At 38.1% G+C, this 18,559-nt stretch overlaps 1 protein-coding gene across 1 annotated transcript in view; it reads right to left on the bottom strand.

The window, feature by feature from the left end:
* Window positions 1–751: 751 nt before the first annotated feature.
* The window catches only part of LOC145647246 (uncharacterized), a 31,309-nt gene continuing 13,501 nt past the window's right edge, over window positions 752–18,559 (bottom strand). The window contains exons 2-7 of the mRNA XM_081695460.1: window positions 10,999–11,791; window positions 10,631–10,716; window positions 9,507–9,624; window positions 9,178–9,292; window positions 8,960–9,031; window positions 752–2,039 (exon numbers count right to left, since the gene is read on the bottom strand). Of these exons, the coding sequence (XP_081551586.1) occupies window positions 1,987–2,039; window positions 8,960–9,031; window positions 9,178–9,292; window positions 9,507–9,624; window positions 10,631–10,716; window positions 10,999–11,037 (483 nt within the window). The 5' untranslated portion in view covers window positions 11,038–11,791 and the 3' untranslated portion in view covers window positions 752–1,986. The remainder of the gene's footprint in view (window positions 2,040–8,959; window positions 9,032–9,177; window positions 9,293–9,506; window positions 9,625–10,630; window positions 10,717–10,998; window positions 11,792–18,559) is intronic.

Below are 18,559 nucleotides of genomic sequence, written 5' to 3' on the forward strand. Positions count from 1 at the left end.
CAGAGTAAGTAATCATTACGTGGTGACAGAGTAAATGTTACTTTAACCAAATAAATCTTGGTGGTAACAGTACAGTGCAATTTTCATTAGTGTAATGGATCATTATGCCTTTGTAGGGGGATTAGTCACTGCATTTATTCACCCCTACTCATAATTAAGACAATAGAGTCAGAATGTAGGAGAATCAACAGACTTCTTATGAGTTTACATGTAGAAAAAATTCAAACCAACAATTAAGTTACAATCCAGTAAAAACTGCAATTTAATATTTTACCACTAGGTGGACCCATGCTACAAATTTTACATAAATCATATGGCAACACTAGGACTATAAAAATGACAAAGTTCTTATTAAGACTGATTTATAGAAAGAAAAATGTCAAATTTTCCTTCTACAAGACGAATGTATTTTTTTTATTTACATAATTCACACCTTTAACCTCAGCATTATTACATGGACCAAGAAAAGGCTTTTGATATGCAGAAGTTGAACGCAACAGTACATTTGTGGTGTGAGCAGAGTTCACATCTCTAGTGGTGGAGCGACATTCTTATAGAGTGAAGACCATCTTTTGACCAGCAAACACATCTCTCCTGCAAACTAATTACCCATCAAATTTGAAATGGAAACACACTACTCAAGCTGAAAATGTGCAATTAAAATTCACCCTGACTTATGTTTCATGCACTGCATTGTGGGTAAAAAATAATGCTCTGAAATTAAATGCTCCTTTAAACAGACGTTTTTTAACGTCTCAGGTAGCCAGTTCTGTGGCTGCTGTAATTCCACCTGCTATTTTCATTAATAATCATTTGAAGTACTTTGGGCGCCATAGTGAAATGAACTGACCAAACAGTAGTGAGGGAGGTTATGTTGGATCTCACCCCCTGAGCTTCTACATCGTGTCTCTATGACAAAGGACGGAGCCACTTAACTAAGAATGAGACCGTCCTCACTGACAATTTGAGAATATCTGCTAGATCACGGAATGATAAAGAAGAAAGAGGACATACCACACGACAACTTACAAAACCTCCCGCATCTCTATATTTGGTGTGTGTGTTGTGTTGAGGTTAGTTCGTCAGAACTTCATTTGAATACACTTCCTCTCCACTGTAAGTCTAGTTGTCAGATCATTCAGTAGACTGTATTGAAGAGTGTGTGTATGGTGTATATCAGAAGTCCTGCTGTAGCTGTATTTAGTGTGTTTGGAACTCAGTAAGAATGCAGGTGTGTATTTATCTGCTTCTTGTGCTCCATGCTGCTGATGGTGAGTGTGACTTTCTCTCTAATTCTGTAGATGATCAAATATCTACTCAGTAGCTACTTTATAAGTAACACATGGCCGTATTAAATATATTTATTTATTTCATTCCATTGGGGGTGCCAGTGATGACCTCTCAACCCTGGCCTGGTAGCAGAGGCCTGACACATGTGGCCTCAGATTCTGTTCTGCTGACACTGTTTTCATATTTGTGTTACATACCGCTCTAGCTCTGACTCTTCACTCTGTGTGTGTGTGTGTGTGTGTGTGTCAGAAGATCCTGCGTTCAGTCTCCACTACTGCCAAGTTGCCATTGTTGGGCACTTCAGCAAGACCCTTAGCCCTCATTTGCTCAAGTTGTACTCAGTCATAAGTATAAGTTGCTTTAGATAAAAGTGTCACATAAATGTAAAACTCACTGTTTAGATTTTGCATGAATTCATAGTGCTTATTTGCTCCTGTGAACTTGAATATTCAGCCTGGTGACAAACTGCATGCTTGAACAAGTCAGAATACCACAGACCAAAGGAGGGAGGGAGGACAAATTTGAACAAGTGAAAGTAGGAAGAGGGAAGTGTGTGTGAGCTGAAGTGTTTGTCTCGGTTTCAGTTCTCATGTGTTCACTCACTCACTCACGCCACAGTCCTAAAAACAGTGTGTGTAGGTATGACAGGCTTTGTTGAGGAGCACTCAGATAGTTCTTCATGTAGTCAGTGATGTCTCACTCCTGCTGCAGGGACATCACACGTACAGTAAGACAGTCACAGATCAGCACTAAAGAGGATAGAGGAGGACAGCACACGACATACACACACGTACAACAGATGAGTGTGTGTGGGGGTACTCAAGGCAAATATACACATGCACTGCAGACCTGTGTGTGTGTGTGTGTGTGTGTGTGTGTGTGTGTGTAATTAATGTGTAATTAAAATGTCAACACAAAACTTATTCAATTTAACATTCTGGAAGTTATCTTTTCCAGGTGCACTTTAGTTATAAAATCCTGTCAAAACCAGAATCTAACGTTTTACCACTAGGTGGACCTTAAATTATATGGAAACACTGGGGGAAAAAAAAGCAATATATTTCTTATTAAGACTGATGTAATTTCTTTAAAAACAATTTAAATTAACTCGTTTTCCTTCTATAAGATTGATGTATTTTTTTAAATTATTATTGTGATAAAGACACGAGTTAAATAATTCACGAGTTAAATAATTCAACCAGCACATCATTGTAGGTAAGAAAAGACTTTTGATATGCAGAAGCTGAAAGCAACAGTACATTTGTGGTGTGAGTAGAGTTCACATCTCTAGTGGTGGAGTGACAGTGTTGCACAGCGTGGACCAGTTTTTGGCCAACAAACATTTCCCAAATATGTTCCATCAAATGTGAAACTGAACCTCACTAAACAACTGAACATGCGCAGTTCAAATCAGCTGAGAATTACCTGTCTTGCAGTGCATTATGGGTAAAACATGCCCTGATATTACAACGCTACTTTATAAGTTTGTTCAACATGTCGTACAAATCTCAAATATTCAGTACTTTGGCTGCTGTAATTCCACCTGGGTTTTTATTGTATAATAATAAAAGATCCATTTGGTCATATGCAAGTTTGACTGATGAGGAATAAAGAGGATGTACCAAATGAAGACTTACAAATTTATCGCTGTGTGTATCTTGCGGACAGAAGTACGTCAGAGTTTCCTCTGAATACACTTTCTCTCCACTATAAGTGTAGCTGTGAAGTCATTCAGTAGACTGTATTGAAGAGTGTGTACGGTGTGTATCAGCAGTCCTGCTGTAGCTGTGTGTAGTGTGTGTGTAACTCAGTAAGAATGCAGGTGTGTGTTTATCTGCTCCTTGTGCTCCACGCTGCTGATGGTGAGTGTTACCTTCTCTCTACAGGTGTTGTCATCCTCATACATTCATTTGCACAAAGGTATTTATATCTGGGATCAACAGAGAGTAGCAGCTCACCACTTACCCCAGATCCGGTCTATCGACCAAGAAATTTTGCCTCTTTAGTTTAGAACAAAAGCTGTTAAATGCTAACGTTGCTAACAAACACTGGAGGTCAACAGCAACTCAAATATAGCCTTCGTAAATCCATGCCCACAAACTTCTCTCAAGCCGGTCAAACCGCATCCAAGTGTTAATAAATGTCTCCCAGACTAGTCGGTGTGTTGTATAACTCACTGTGAACTAGACAAGTGAAGAAACATCACCGGGACGCGACCTGGATGAGGTTTGAGGACATGTAGCTTGATATCTGACTTATTTACAAATCCTATTAGGTATCGTTGCTGTTGGCTTCCAGTGTTTGTTAGCAATGTTAGCAGCTTTTGTTCTAAACTAAAGGAGTAAAATATGGACTCCAAATATGTCTTGTCCACCCAGGTTAAGGGAGAATAAAGTAAATTTGTTGACTTTATTTGTTAAGTGGGACTGAAATCTGCGCTGTGGTTCGGTCCACTAGAGAGGAACCGGTGCTAATTACTTGCGAATTGCTAATTACTTACTTCAGACCAGCATAAGGTAGGAATTGTAGGAACATTACTAAGACTGACAAAATTAAGACAGAGTATTATGACTCTAACTAGGAAAATTTCGGTCTATAAGTTTGTACTTTTATAAAACTTTAATATATATATATATGTATGTAAAATGTGCTCAGTTGTTTATTTCTGTTTGTGTTATTTATTCCTCACTTGTTCATTCTGTGTATGATGCAGTTCTTGTCTACTACCCACTTCTGTATCCAGCTGCCTATGACAGAGGTCACACCTCATTGTGGTTGATTGTATATGTGCTACAGTATTTTACATGTGGTGTATGATGTGTGTGTTTGGTGCTTCTGTGTGTTTTTCCAAGTGGGGAGTAGGTGGGTGTTTGGGGGAGAGACTACAGAGGATTCTGATCTCATGAGTGTTGGCATACAAAATGTCACACGCTTTATGAAAAGCAAACACTTCATCCAAAACTATTTCCAAAATGATATTTTTACATCAAGCATCTATACAAATATAAAATGTATGGCTTATTCTGCATGGCAACTACACACTGATATGATAAATGGAAAACACTACTAGCTTGTGTTTTTTAAGTTTCCACTGTGCAGAGCACAGCAGTCTGCTGTAAAGGTCTGTCATAGTACTCACACATACATCTATTTTCACAGATATACAGACTATGTATGTATATTCAGTACATACACACCATAAAGTAAAACACAATTACAAGGGGAAAGTAAAATTTTTTGCATGAACATTACTGCAACACACATGCTGTATATACTGTAATACATAGAAGATAACAAAATAGGCTTGTAATAATGAAACAGAAATTAGGGTGCATCTTGTCTCCTGCAAGGGTTTGGCTACAAGATCTTATCAACATCACAGGTGATATCTCTGGTCAGGCAGTGAGGGAAGTACCACCTGGAGTGACGTATCCACCCCTGACATACTCCATCATCAATGTCACCACAAGCTTCCTCCGTCACCTGGAGAAGAGGTATGTGTATATGGGGTTGGCGATCATGGACCTTCCACCTCCATGCTGAAAAGGGTTGTGTTTCAGAAAAGCTGAGCAGGAGTCCAGTCTAATCTAAGTCACTACACTATGGTCAGTATCCCTGAGCAGCACATGAGTGATGTCACAATGTGTGCAGCCATTAGCCAGAATGATGTCATTTATCATCATGTCACTCTTGGTCCCTACAACTGCCCACGTCATCACCTTCCTCCATACACTACACAACACACTCATTCCCCATCACCAGGGGACTGGACCAGAGCAGTCCAGGTTTGTTGTTGTCTGCAATAACAAGTTTCTGCCAGGCTGCTCTGGTACACACTGAACACTCATGATGTGTTGTGCTTCACCTTCCACTACTCTCCATTCCTAAATCCTGTTGAGTTCTTTTCAGCATGGAGGTGGAAGGTCCATGATCACCAACCCCACCTACACATACACCTTCTCCAGGTGATGGAGGAAGCTTGTGGTGACATTGATGATGGAGCATGTCAGGGGTGGATACGTCACTCCAGGTGGTACTTCCCTCACGGTCACAATGACCGGATTTAGAACCTCTGTGCCAGCTGAGCTGTTTTTAAAAAGAAACACGTGATCTGAGCGAGTCGTGGTTTTGGTCCTTGTGGTTTTAACCAGCAATTTTTAGTATTAAGTGTAATGGCTCATATCAAAGGCACAGTCTAATTATAACTGATCACCCAGGCTCTGTTTAACTGGCTTGTCAAATATCTTTCAAATACATAATAAATAGAATAATACAAATATTTACACTTTATTACATTTTATATTTACACTTTATATTTACACTCTATTGCTGATTTTATGTATTTATGCTGTGTGATGTTTGCTGTATTTATGTATTTTATGTTTATAACGTGTCATGGCTACACTATAAGTAGCGTATGCAGTTTTTGTCCACCAATAGACTGGCTGTGTTACATGGCTGCTTTAACGGTAAGTTGTCAACAAGGAGGCTTTTTCAGCCTTCTGGTGGTTTCTCAAGCCTCATCTTTCTTCCCCCACAGACACCCCCACACTGAAACCACAACATGCATGTCTAGTTCACAGAGGCACCAGGGGCCCTGTGGGCTCTGTGAAACTACACAATGAAAAAACAGACCTCAGGTGTACTCAGGACTCACAAGACCCCACATTACTGTAGTGAAGTCCTTTTGGACTTCAGTGAAGTACTGCTGAGAGATTTCTGGACTGATCTCTGGAGTCAGTGTGTGTCCACAGTGGTAGTGGAGTTCTGGGTGTAGAGTTGTCAGTGTGTGCTGGTGTTTCCTTAGTGACAATGCTGCTGAGTTTGTGTCTTCTCTTCACTGAAAGTGAGTGTGAAATTCTCTTTTAATGCTGAATTGCATGAAATTGTACATTTATTTGTTAATGTTAATAAAAATGTTATTTAAGCAAGCTGACTTTTTTTCAGGTTGAACTGGAAAAATGTTTTGCTTAACAAATAATTATTAAATATTTCTGCATATCTTATGATTCCATCTTATGAAGTCTGTGTACTTTTTTATATATTTAAAATATAATTGTCCTATATTTCCTGTTATATGTTTCTATAGGCTACACTGTAAAGAGTAGAAGACAATTACATGTTATTGCTTTAGTATGTTTTTGTCTCCATGTGCTTTTGTATGTTTTAGTTTCTAGCTCCTCCCCTGCCCTGCCCCTTGACATGTGTCTCATGTGAGTTTTGTCTCTTACCCCTCCCAGTAATTGTTCGCAGATATTCCCTGTTTGTCTACTGCTGAATAAATACCCTAATGCTAATGTCTGCAGTCATGGTCAGTGTATGACCCTACTTTCATGTAAATACTTGTCATGAAATAACTCAGCTCAGTGAATACATCAAATAAAACATACAGGCTCCACTTTTACAGCAGTGTTCTTAATCTATTAGTGGTGTGAGAAAAATATGGTTTGTGGACTAAATTGTGGTAGAAAAGTATTTGATATGTGTATGGCATCTTAATGTGAATATGTGCAGTTTTTAAAGTCAATAAACATTTTGCTCTCAAAACACCTTATGACGCCCCAGAAGAAGAAGGAGACTGTTCTGGTCTGAGAGCTCAGGATGTCTGCTGTGGTTTCATTTCTCACAGTTCCAACCAGTGGGCAGTGGATACCAGATCAGAGTCTAAAGCCCATTTTAGACCAGAAGTGACAACCGTGCTGCTTCGACACCTCTGCAGCTGAGCTGTGGTCACACACTCACAAGCTCACTTTCCTTCTAGTCTATTTCTTGCCTTATGCCATGACAGGCTTATCAGTGGTTTCTAGCTAGAAATAGTACAAAATACTACATTTATTCTGTAAAGTGTAGTTTAATAATCAAAACAGCACAACTCTGACTGCTGGGTCTATTCTAATGTGAAATTGGAATAAAGGATGATGTTTTAAACACAGACTAAAACTAGGACTAGGCTCCAGTGTGTTCTCAGTGGCAGGTCTAGTTTGAATTTAATTTAGTACAAAACAGGTTTAGTATGAGTAGGACTGGTATGGTTACTGATACTTTGCATAATATTGTGTACTGTGAGGAGAGATGTCAGTACTTCACTGAGAAAAGGGACTGCTCATATACTACCCAAACCATGTCTATGTTCAAAGGCTGATTAATAGAGTTTATCAAAGTTCAAATAGGTTCTTATTGTGAGTAATGCAGGTTTTTGTTGTTTGTTTTTGACTCATTCAGTAAATTCAGAACTTCACATTACTCACAAAAAATCTTAAAGAACTTTTCTGCATAAGCAATTGTCCACAACAAATTATTGTGATGTGGAAACTGAAAAACCAAACAAAAAGCAGGTCCTCTCACTATCTAAAAATTCTTGAATGTGTGTGTGTGTGTGTGTGTGTGTGTGTGTGTGTGTGTGTGTGTGTGTGTGTTTGCATGCTTATAGTCTCTGGAGACATAAAGCAGACAGCATTCTGTAGTGACAGTGCATAATAGTTCAAAGTATATTTACCAATAAAACAAATTTGATACAATGAATAAAATATTAAGTACACAGGACATCATAAGATGCAAACATAAAATATATAAAGTCATGAAAAAGTAATGCAAAAATTTGTATGAGCGCAAGCTTTGAGGTGATTAACTCTATAAACTGAATTTTAAAACTATAAACTTAGAAAGAGGAGTTTGAGAATAAGAGTGAGGGGATAATATGTCTGTTTGTTTCTCTCCTCTACATCAGACTCCACCCCCTTTGCTTTATAATGAGCATGTGTGTCTCCTATATGGTTTCACAGATGCAGCATCATGGTCAGTGTGGGGTTGTGGGATACATCACAAAGGAAGAAACAACCAGAGTCCTCACAGGTCAAAGGACATGATGGCACTGTGTGTGGTTTTGTATGTCTCCGTAAAGCTGGTGATGTGAACTTGAAAAGAAACATAAGAGCTGTGGCCAAGTTAATTTGTTCCCAGTTCCTCTCTGCTGGGTGGACATTAGGGTCTGGAGTACTGAAGTAATGCTGTGAGAGTTCTGGAGTCAGTGTGTGTCCACAGTGGTAGTGGAGATCTGGGTGTTGAGTTGTCAGTGTGTGCTGGGAGGTCAGTGGTGTTTCCATTGAGACAAGGATGCTCAGTTTGTGTTTTCCCTTTACTGTACATCCTCTCACTAAAGGTGAGTGACATGAAACTGTATATATATGTGCTAATCTAAAAATGTTATTAAAGTGAGTTGAATCATTCAAGATTTATTTGGCCGAATTAGAATCATACCCTTGGCTAGTCTTAGAATGAAAAATATGATTAAAAGGTCCAGAATGCAAACAGACTATATCTTTGCATGAAGTAAAGTTTATTAATCAAAAATAAATAAAAAAGTAAAAAAATATTTCAGAAAATGAAAAGACAGGTTGGGGAAAATGAAGGGAAAAAAGAAATACAAAATAAATTGCTAAAAAGAGCTGGGAAAAGTTAAAGAGTAGGGCTAATTTTGTTGGAGCGCCTGGCACAGGACAAGGTGCTTTTTATAGCCTGCCACGCTCGTCTGAAGAAAATGCGTACTCTCTTCAAGTTCTGGCATTCTGAGCCTTTATATTTGAAATAAAAGTAGAATTTTTAAACTGGTGTCCATGGAGTGGATGTATGTACACTCTGATAATTGATGTGGTGCTTTGATGCTACTCACCAGCTGGGGTGTTCTCCACTTTGACTGCCTCTGTAAAAGATTCCGCTACTCCACCCAGATCCTCTCTTACATCTACAGATGTTTTTTTTCCCCAAAAGAATCAATAAAAATGTAATTACATAATAAAGTACAGGCACATATTTAAAGAGAACAAACATCATGTCCTACTGTGTGTTCTTAATGGAAAGCTAGATTTTTTCAAGAAAGTACATCTGCACCTTCTACATGGGCGCTGTGGTCCAAAGAGCAAATCTCTCCCATTGACTCTGTGATCATAAAGTATTCAGCAGATCTGCTCGGGATGGTACGAACCTTCTTACAGTCCTCCTGTTTCTTGGGTGAGAAATGAGAAATAGTGATGAATTGTAAAGGAAATGAATCATCCATTGACCCCACCTGGGCAGTGGAAACTCCACTAATGGACAGCATATTTTGGGCTACCATCTGTACAAGTCAGGAAAGTGTGAAGGCTAAATAAATAAAACTGTGGATACAGTGTATATAAATTTTTATTAAAATTATAGTAAAAAATGATGTAGACGCTTACACTTTCTCCCAGATTGGCCGAGTAATGCTGCTTAAACCCAGCAATGGTAGCAGGGTCTCTATGACTCTTGTGTCTTCTGGTAATGATATTAATTAATAATGAAGTTGTCCCTTGGCATCTAGAAAGGACAGAAGAAAGTTCTATTGTATTGAACGATAATAAAGCCGTTTTATTTCTTTTAAAAAGTCAACATTTGTATGTTTTTGGACAACTAAAAAAAATACATTTTTGAAAATTAAAGACTTATTTCTAAGAGGTAATTGAATTTGAACTGAAAATTAGGCTTTGATTACAACACAATTTTCTATAAAACAAGGCTTATTTTACATGCATTTGTGCACAGGATTAATTTTGTAGCCTAGTTTCATAACTCTATGGAAATGAGAAATCAAAGCCTATAGATTTTATTGTTTAATATAGTTATATAACAGAACAAATGGCCAACCTTAGCTCAATTTCTTCTACAAATGTTAAAAATGTGAATCAAAGTTTGCCTGTTGTCCGACAGTGCATAATGGCCACACTCGTGGTCTTACAGAGGCTTTTCTAAAACAAGCGCAGAAGTCACTTTCCCTTGTCTCAGTCAACGCATTTCATCTAATGGAGTTCAGTTACGCGAATACTTTTAGCTACTTCCCCTTTTATTTAACAACATTTCCTTTTAGTTAGTTCATTCTCTGCTCACTTATGCCGCATTTTAAAATATTTGTGCGGTCCGTTAAATTAAACAGCTGAGACGGCCCGAGTGCCGCAGGTCCCACAAACTCCCTTGACATAGACAGATGTTCATTAGACGAACACGAATAACGAACACAGTGGCGCTCACACGAAACAGGCAAGATGAACATGAGCAACGTTGAACACAGCTTACAAACATAAAGTGCACCACGTACGTGAACATTAGCGAGAACACAGACCGACAAGGATGCACACACCAACCGGGGTTTAAACACACACAGACATTAAGAGAATAACCCGGTGCAGGTGTGTGTGACTACATAGTCGTGGTTTCACACAAGATCATGAACTCCCACTGCAGGCGGCGGGCCGTTATCAAATATTTAGTATCTGCCTTTGTAGATAAAACTAAATGCTACTTACGTTTTGTTTTCGTTTCTCAGTACCTCTTATGCGTGAAGAATTGTGTGTAGTCTCTGTTGATGTTTTGTCTAAAATGATCGTCATCGGCAAATCCGCTCAGTACACTGATCTGGGGTCGGAAATAGAATGACACAAATTATGACATAATCGAGCGCTAAATTCTGTTCAGTGGTTGTTTAGAACAATGAAAAAAGTGCAGCTGAAATGACATTATAGTCTCATATCAGAAATCACACTATCACATTTTAAAATAATTTCCCCCTCTTTATGCTATAATTTTGTTATCAGGCTCAGATTAAAAAATCTAAATAAATAAAGTAAATATAACCTATACATGTAAACTATATATAAATTAATTAGTAATCATTCCACATAGGTACAATTCACTCACTCTGTATTCGCTATAATCCAAAGTCATTTGAACACTCATTAAGGATCAAAATGCAACCTAAACAACAACTATAATAATAAATTCTTAAGAAATTATACAATTTTAACTGAAAATTAGGCTTATTGATCACAGTACAATGTTCAACAAAACGGCTTATCTTTACTCTGGTGTTTCAGTACCAAGGCTACGCAGTTATGCAAACACTTTCTTGCATAATATATGCTTATATTATGAAATTGAACAACTAGACAAACAGAATTAAATGCTCCGTTCATTACTGATTCAAATGGTTTATTATTTTTTAAAAATATATTTTTTAAAAGTGCAGGATTGTAGCCCCAAAATAACCTGCACATGGTTTTTACAGGGGTTATTCCAATATGTGCTTTATAACACAACGTTTTGATCACATCTTCACAAAGGTTAATTACTGCTGAAAAGAAATAAGGTTAGCATACATTTTTTAATTTTCTTATAGCCTATAAAGAACACCCAACCAAACAACCTAGCTACAAAGAGACAAGGATAAAAACGTCATTACATGTATTATATAGGCATACAGATTTGAAATTAATGTGGTAAATGCAGTGGACAGGATGGAGTCTAGAATTCATCATCTGTTGAAGCATCTGTGGTGACATCCTCATATGGGTCTTCAATGTCTTCATGAGCCCCACCATAACCTGCCACCATTAGGTGGTGTGTTTCTTTAACAGCTACCAGGTCTGTCTTCAGCTCCTCAAGCTTTGGTAATACAACACTGTGCAGGCCACAGTAAGCTTAGCAGAAATTCCTGAAAGGTAGTTTGAAAAAAAAAAAAATCAAACTAGGTAATAAAAGCACCATGAAAAACCACCACAACACAATCTACAATCTAACAACCAAACATCACACCCCATCAAAAATAAACACAATCACATTCTGAATGCAAGATTATATATAATCAGGTCATAAACACAACATGAATAATTAACTGATCATATTAATAGGGCTTTGAAAAGTAGGATCCAGTGTAGAGTCACGTATGAATGCTGGGAAACAAAGTATCTATCAGTATGGCCCTTTGTAGGAAAGATTATCTGTAAAACAGTTCAAGAACATATATGTAATGCAGGCTTGAACCCAGGTCATCTAAGTGATGATACTAATAGCCTACTGGGTGAGCAACCACACTCTAACAAGGGTGCACCCTTGTCCAAAACAGTTAGATCTTGGATTAGGTAAAACAAAAGGAAAAAAAAACTAAACACCATGCCGAGCATGGAAAAGGGGAGAACAAAGGACGTAACAGGAAGAAATGGCAACCCCGATGCACTGAGGAAAACCAAACTAAAATTTCCCAAACAAGACCAGAAAACAGGGAACAACTTGAATGGCTAAGGGAAGCCTTGGGAGAGAGACAGATTCGAGAGGGAAGGTGTAAAAACACAAACACCCTCACAGATAAGAAGTGAGGTGTAGCAGGAAGTTACCAGCTAGGAGCTTGGCTCAAATATTTAGCAAACACCCAGCTCTGAATGACTGGGTCACGGGGCTTTTATTAGGTCTAACCCAGCTGTTGGGTGTTAAACCTGATTAGTGGTGTGGTTGACTTGACGCCTTGGCCTGGTACCAACCCTTACAGTATCCTATATGAAGTGAACTGCATTAACAAACAAAGCTCAAATTGTTACCTAAATGGAGCAACCAAATTGCTCAGTTATAACTATCATTGTTATAAGGATAGTGAATGTCATTAGAACAATGCTAAAAATCATATAATATTAAAATAAATATTTATTAATCTAACAAGCAAATGTGGTGGAGTCTGACAGTGGGGTGTGTTTTTACAGGTTGCGTATTGGAACACAACAGGGAGACAAAACACATCACTGCACATACAGGAGACTCAGTACTGCTACCCTGCAGCTGCATAGACTTGCTTGCCAAACCTGAGAGTTTCACCTGGAAGAAATACCACCCAAAAAGAAAAACATGGGATGTGATCTCCAGTGAGAGTAAACAGCACAGAAACAGAGATCAGCTAGGTACTGCTCACGCTCCAGGAAATCTCTCTCTACTCATATCACACCTGACGGATGAAGATGAGGGAGATTGCGATTGTATGCATAAGGAATATGAACAACTATACATCAAACTCACTTTTAAAGGTAAGTAACTTAGATCCATATGCTTAGTGCATTGATAATCTCATAAATAAACTGAACTTTAGCAAACTAGTGTTACATTGTACCTGTAGCACCTGTTACACCTAAAGAGCACTCTTAGACCATCAAAGGCTGATATACTGGACATAGTATGAATGCTACAGGTCACTTGGGTAGTGTTTTCTCACTGATGTGGCTTGGTGTGTGGGACAGGTAAAGCCAGATGCTCGCAGATGTAGAGAGAGATTTATTTTGTTCCAACTTTGTGATGGGTGAACAGGCCAGGGTCAAAACAAGGAAAGCCAAGGCTGGGGTAATCCAAATCATATAGGTAAACAGTCCGAGTCCAACAACCAAAGAGCAATAACAAACCAAGCAAACTATACAAACGGGGTAGGAAAAAATCAGTAGTCTGGAGAGCAAAAAGCACAAACGAAACATGGGAAAGCAATCAAGGAAATAACGCTCGGTATGCACAGTCGAAACTAGTGGCAATACCTCGGAATGCTGGTGAGGTCTAAAGAGGTTTATATACAGGTGGGAAGTAGAAAACAGCTGCTGTCAATATTCTGGTGATGAGGATCTGAATGAATGTGTATGATTGGATGAGTCCTTGACCTTGCGACGAATGGCATGTTGGGTGTTGTAGTGTGCTTGGAGTTCGGTCGACGTGACACTTGGTAGATGTTTGTTTGCAAAAGGACAGCTAAAACAAGTCCAGGGTAAATATACATTTCATCCATTTTTATAGGGGTGTATTTGTGGTTAAAGTTGTCTTGTACTTTAAAAATACTTGACTGGGATTTAAATCATGACTTAATCTTCTGGAAACAATCCATAATGTCACTGACCCTCATTTTGTCTTTCATGTTATTTCTAAAGTGTATAGTTGGACCATGACAGTATCAATAAACTGCCAGTGTAAAATTGTTTCCCAGCCACACTACATCTTATACACCCAAAGTGACAGAAATGTCCTGTTTTTGATTCATTGCTTAGTACTAGATGTGTTCCGTTGTCCAAATAACTATTTTATCTATTTTACCTCATAATGACATTTTTCTTAAAGAGTTATGCGTCCTAACTATGACCATCCACAAACAGTAAGTAGGAACTGTGTGAACTGAAACCTCAAACTACTGTGGTTGGGGAAATACTGTTTTGCACTGGCATTTTGATATCATAGTGAGCACATGTCAACATTTATGAAAAATACAAATTTGATGTAAAATGTATTACTTCACAATACTTCACAAAATGACAGAAATCCACTGTTTTTGACTTAGCATCTTGTACTAGATGTGCTCCCAGTTGTCCAAATACATATGTTTTACCTCAAAATTGTATTTTTTATTAACTTTCATAAGTCCAAAATCATGTGTCCTAAGGAAGTACCAGCATCAAACTATTTTTCAGTCACACTAGTTTGACTAAAGGCTTTATCCAAAATGACAGAAGTGATCTGTTTTTGACTCATCTCACCCAATATTAGATGTATTCCCAATTGTCCAAAGACATGTTTTACCTGAAAATGGCATTTTTCTTCATGTGTCCTGACTATGACAGTCAATAAAGTGACAGTGCGAAACTGTATTTCCCAACCACAAAAGTCTAATTACAGGCTATACACCCACATTGACAGCTTTTTGGTCAACATACAAAACAGATTTAAAATATATATTTTAAATACTTCTAATACTTCATTAGGAATTTTATTTTGACATAATTTGATTTGTTTTGTGGCCGTATCACAATGCTCAAGAGGGATAATTCCATTGCATTAGCGCTAACTCTATAATATAACACCATTACTTGGAAAGTCAACACTTCATTATAAAAATTAGTTTTTAAATAAACTTTTAAACATGCGCTGATGAGCTTGTTCACCTGCCCCCCCACTCAGGTGCAGTCACATGTCTACTAGTGTCACGAATGTAAACCACCCTGAATGTTCCTATACACATTTATAATGGGTCAGTACTGTAGCCAAACTTGCAAACACAAGTAGTACTAAAGCAGTACACCATCTTATGCTAACAAACACATGTTCCTCTCCAGGAATCTCAACAACAGAATTTACATCAAGATTTGATGGCAAAACAAGTGCAAAGGCTCCAGCTGATGCTTCCACTACTGACAGTGCAAAGACTCTGACTGACGGTAACATGCATTTACTGCATATCAACATGGTCTCCTAATATCTTAAAAAGCAATTAAAATGCATGCTGTGTAAAAACACAAACACTAACGCACACACAAATACACATAACATTTGTATAACGTTTGCCTTCAGATGTCCAAAACCCTGCTGGTGATTTATTATATATTCTCATGACTACTGCTGTGGGAGCTGTCCTCCTCCTGCTGCTGGGTCTCGTGGGGGTCTTGTGCTGGAGATACAAATGTACACATACACATACACACACACTCACACACACATGCACGCACGCATGCACGCATACAAGTTGTGGATCACACTGTCACACTGGACAAACGAGGCTAAGAAAGGGGCAAACAGAAGAGAAGAGAGAGCAGGAGACACAGGTGAATGCTCACATACCATCCACTCTAACATAAGAAAAACAACCTCCACATCATTACTGGCACATGTCCTTCAAGGTCAAATCTTCCATGGTGTGTGTGTGTGTGTGTTTTTACAGGATTGTTCTGCTGTGCTTTGTTCACCTGTTCAAGTGAGTGCTACTTTGTATTAACAGGTTAAGTTTAGGTTTTGTTGAAGCAGTACCAAATACTTGGGCAGAGGGTTTTATACAGATAGTGTGTGGAGTTCCCTAGTTGTGTGGGGTCCATGGTGAGTTTCTGATACAAAGCAGCTCTTGATGAATGTTTTTGATGATGGCTGTTGTGATCTCCAGTTTGAAATCAGTGGAGATGGTGGTGTGTAGGAAGCTCAGACTCCACATCACTTACTGTACTGAGTTACAAAGGGAGATGGACAGTTGTCTTATTTCAGAAATGTATCATCCATCTCTACTGCTTTTTGCATGTTGACCTCCAAGTTGTTTTCAGTGCACCACAAAGCCAGACGAGCCACTTGACTCCACTAGCAGTTTCGTCAGTGTTGCTAACGAGTCCTGTTAGGGTCATTTGCTTGATGATAGCTGGAGATGCACTTGTTGGTGTAGCAAGAGAAGAGGAGGGCTGAGAGTGTCCAGCCTTGAGGAACCCCAGTGCTGATGGATAGGGGCTCTGACAGATAAGGTTCCAGGCACACAAGCTACTTTCTATCTGACAGGTAGTTGAAAATGCCCTGACAGACACAGGGTTCCACTTTTAGTTGTGTTGAAAGCAGAGCTGAAGTCTAGATACATGACTCTGTCATAGGATCCTAGAAGGTCCAGATGAGTACAGACATAGTGTTGATTGTGACTGTGCATAGTGCAGATTGCTCTGTAAAACTATATCAGTCCAAAGAAGTGGGAGTGATAGACTTGACGTAAGACAGAACCAGCTTCTCCAAGCATTTCATGACTACTGATGTTAAAGCTTCTGACCTGTAGGTATTAAGGCTGGTTATATTGTCCTTCTTTGAACAAGGATGATTGACCACTAAATTCTACCTGTGTTTCACTTCACCTGTGCCCTTATGGAGCACAGCTCTTATCACTGCATTCATATGAAAACGGAGACATGTTCTGGACATGTACCAGTGATTTCACACCACATATAGGATATTGTTGTTGCCTTTTGCATGATGGTCATAGGTGCATAAAGGTAATTGGTGCACTTCAATTGTGCAATTGTGTGCATGTATAGACTCCTATATACAGTCTTTTTGTGAAGTGTGTTTTAGTGTTTACACAAGTTTGCTAATTTTCCATTTCTGTGTTTCTGCAGGAAGATTTGTGTGTCCTATATGCAACTGTAAATCCAAAAGCAAAATGCAAAACAGCACAAGAACAGGTGTGTATCATACTGAATGTGTGTTTTGTAAACATGTGTGTTATGTAACAATTGTTAATGTGTTATTCCTACAGGATGATGTCACTTACTCCACTGTAGTACACAGTCAGAAAACCAAACTAGCATCCACTCCAATGGATAATGCAGATTATACAGAATATGCCAGCATCAAATTAAATTCAATTTAAGCACACATGCACACACACACACACACACACACACACACACACACACACACACACACACACACACACACACACACAAATGCAATCAAGCAAATGGACAAAAAACAAACATACAAAAACATGTATGGTAGCCAGTAAATGGCAAGTATTTTATTTGTTTCATCACTGTAAATGCCTCATTAGGGGTTAATCTGCTGAAAGGTAATTTGAATACTTCTGTGAATTGTTATCTTTTTTGCATGTAATTTATTTAGTAGTAGTGCATTTGGCTTTTATGAAATAATAAATGATGTGTAAATTTTCACAGTACGGCCCCTCCTCCCAGATGTGTGTGTGTGTGTGCGTGTGTGTTCATTCATATAGCCATGCCCTCCCCGTGTTTCACACCTGCTTCTTGTTTTGTGTCGTTACTGTGCGTGTATATAACTTTCCTGTTTAGTAGTGGATGTTGTCGGTGATTGACCATGTATTAGCCTATGTGCTACATTGTCTTTTGTCTGGTGTTAATAAACGTAACTTTTGTCGGCTCGTTCATGCATCCTGCCTAGCCTCCTACCTAGAGTTGTATAGCCTGCACTGTATAGATGAACAACTTTTCAATTAATTTTTATTTAGGTTCAATTCAAATCAGTTATATTACATTGTAAAGCTATAAATGAGACACTGCAGTTCCTGAGGAGTTTTAATAAAACTATAAATGAGTACACTGCAACTTAAGAGAAAATAAGACAAATTCAAAATAAATGTCAACAAGCAACACTTGGAATAATATCTATATCTATATCTATATATCTATCTATCTATCTATCTATCTATATATATATATATATATATCTATATATATATCTATCTATCTATCTATCTATCTATCTATCTATCTATCTATCTATCTATCTATCTATCTATATATATATATATATATATATATATATATATATATATATATATATCATTGTGTTCAAAATAATAGCAGTCCAACATGACTAATCAGATCAATCACTGTTTTTGGTAGAAATTATATTACTACATGGTAAATAATTTACCACTAGGTGTAGCAGAGTCATAGAAAACCATCAGACCCAACATTCATTATATGCATGCTCCTGAGTTTGTGTAATTGAATAATTAATTGAAACAGGTGTGTTCAAAATAATAACAGTGTGGAGTTCAATTAGTGAGGTCATTCCTTCTGTGAAAAAACAGATGTCACTCAGGTGGCCTTTATTTACAGATGAAGCCAACACATGTTGTACATGCATTTCTCTCTGAAAATCTGAGGAAAATGGGTCGTTCCAGACATTGTTC

Source organism: Electrophorus electricus, chromosome 2 (genome assembly GCF_041902795.1).
Source record: "Electrophorus electricus isolate QZ-2024a chromosome 2, ASM4190279v1, whole genome shotgun sequence".
NCBI lineage: Eukaryota > Metazoa > Chordata > Actinopteri > Gymnotiformes > Gymnotidae > Electrophorus > Electrophorus electricus.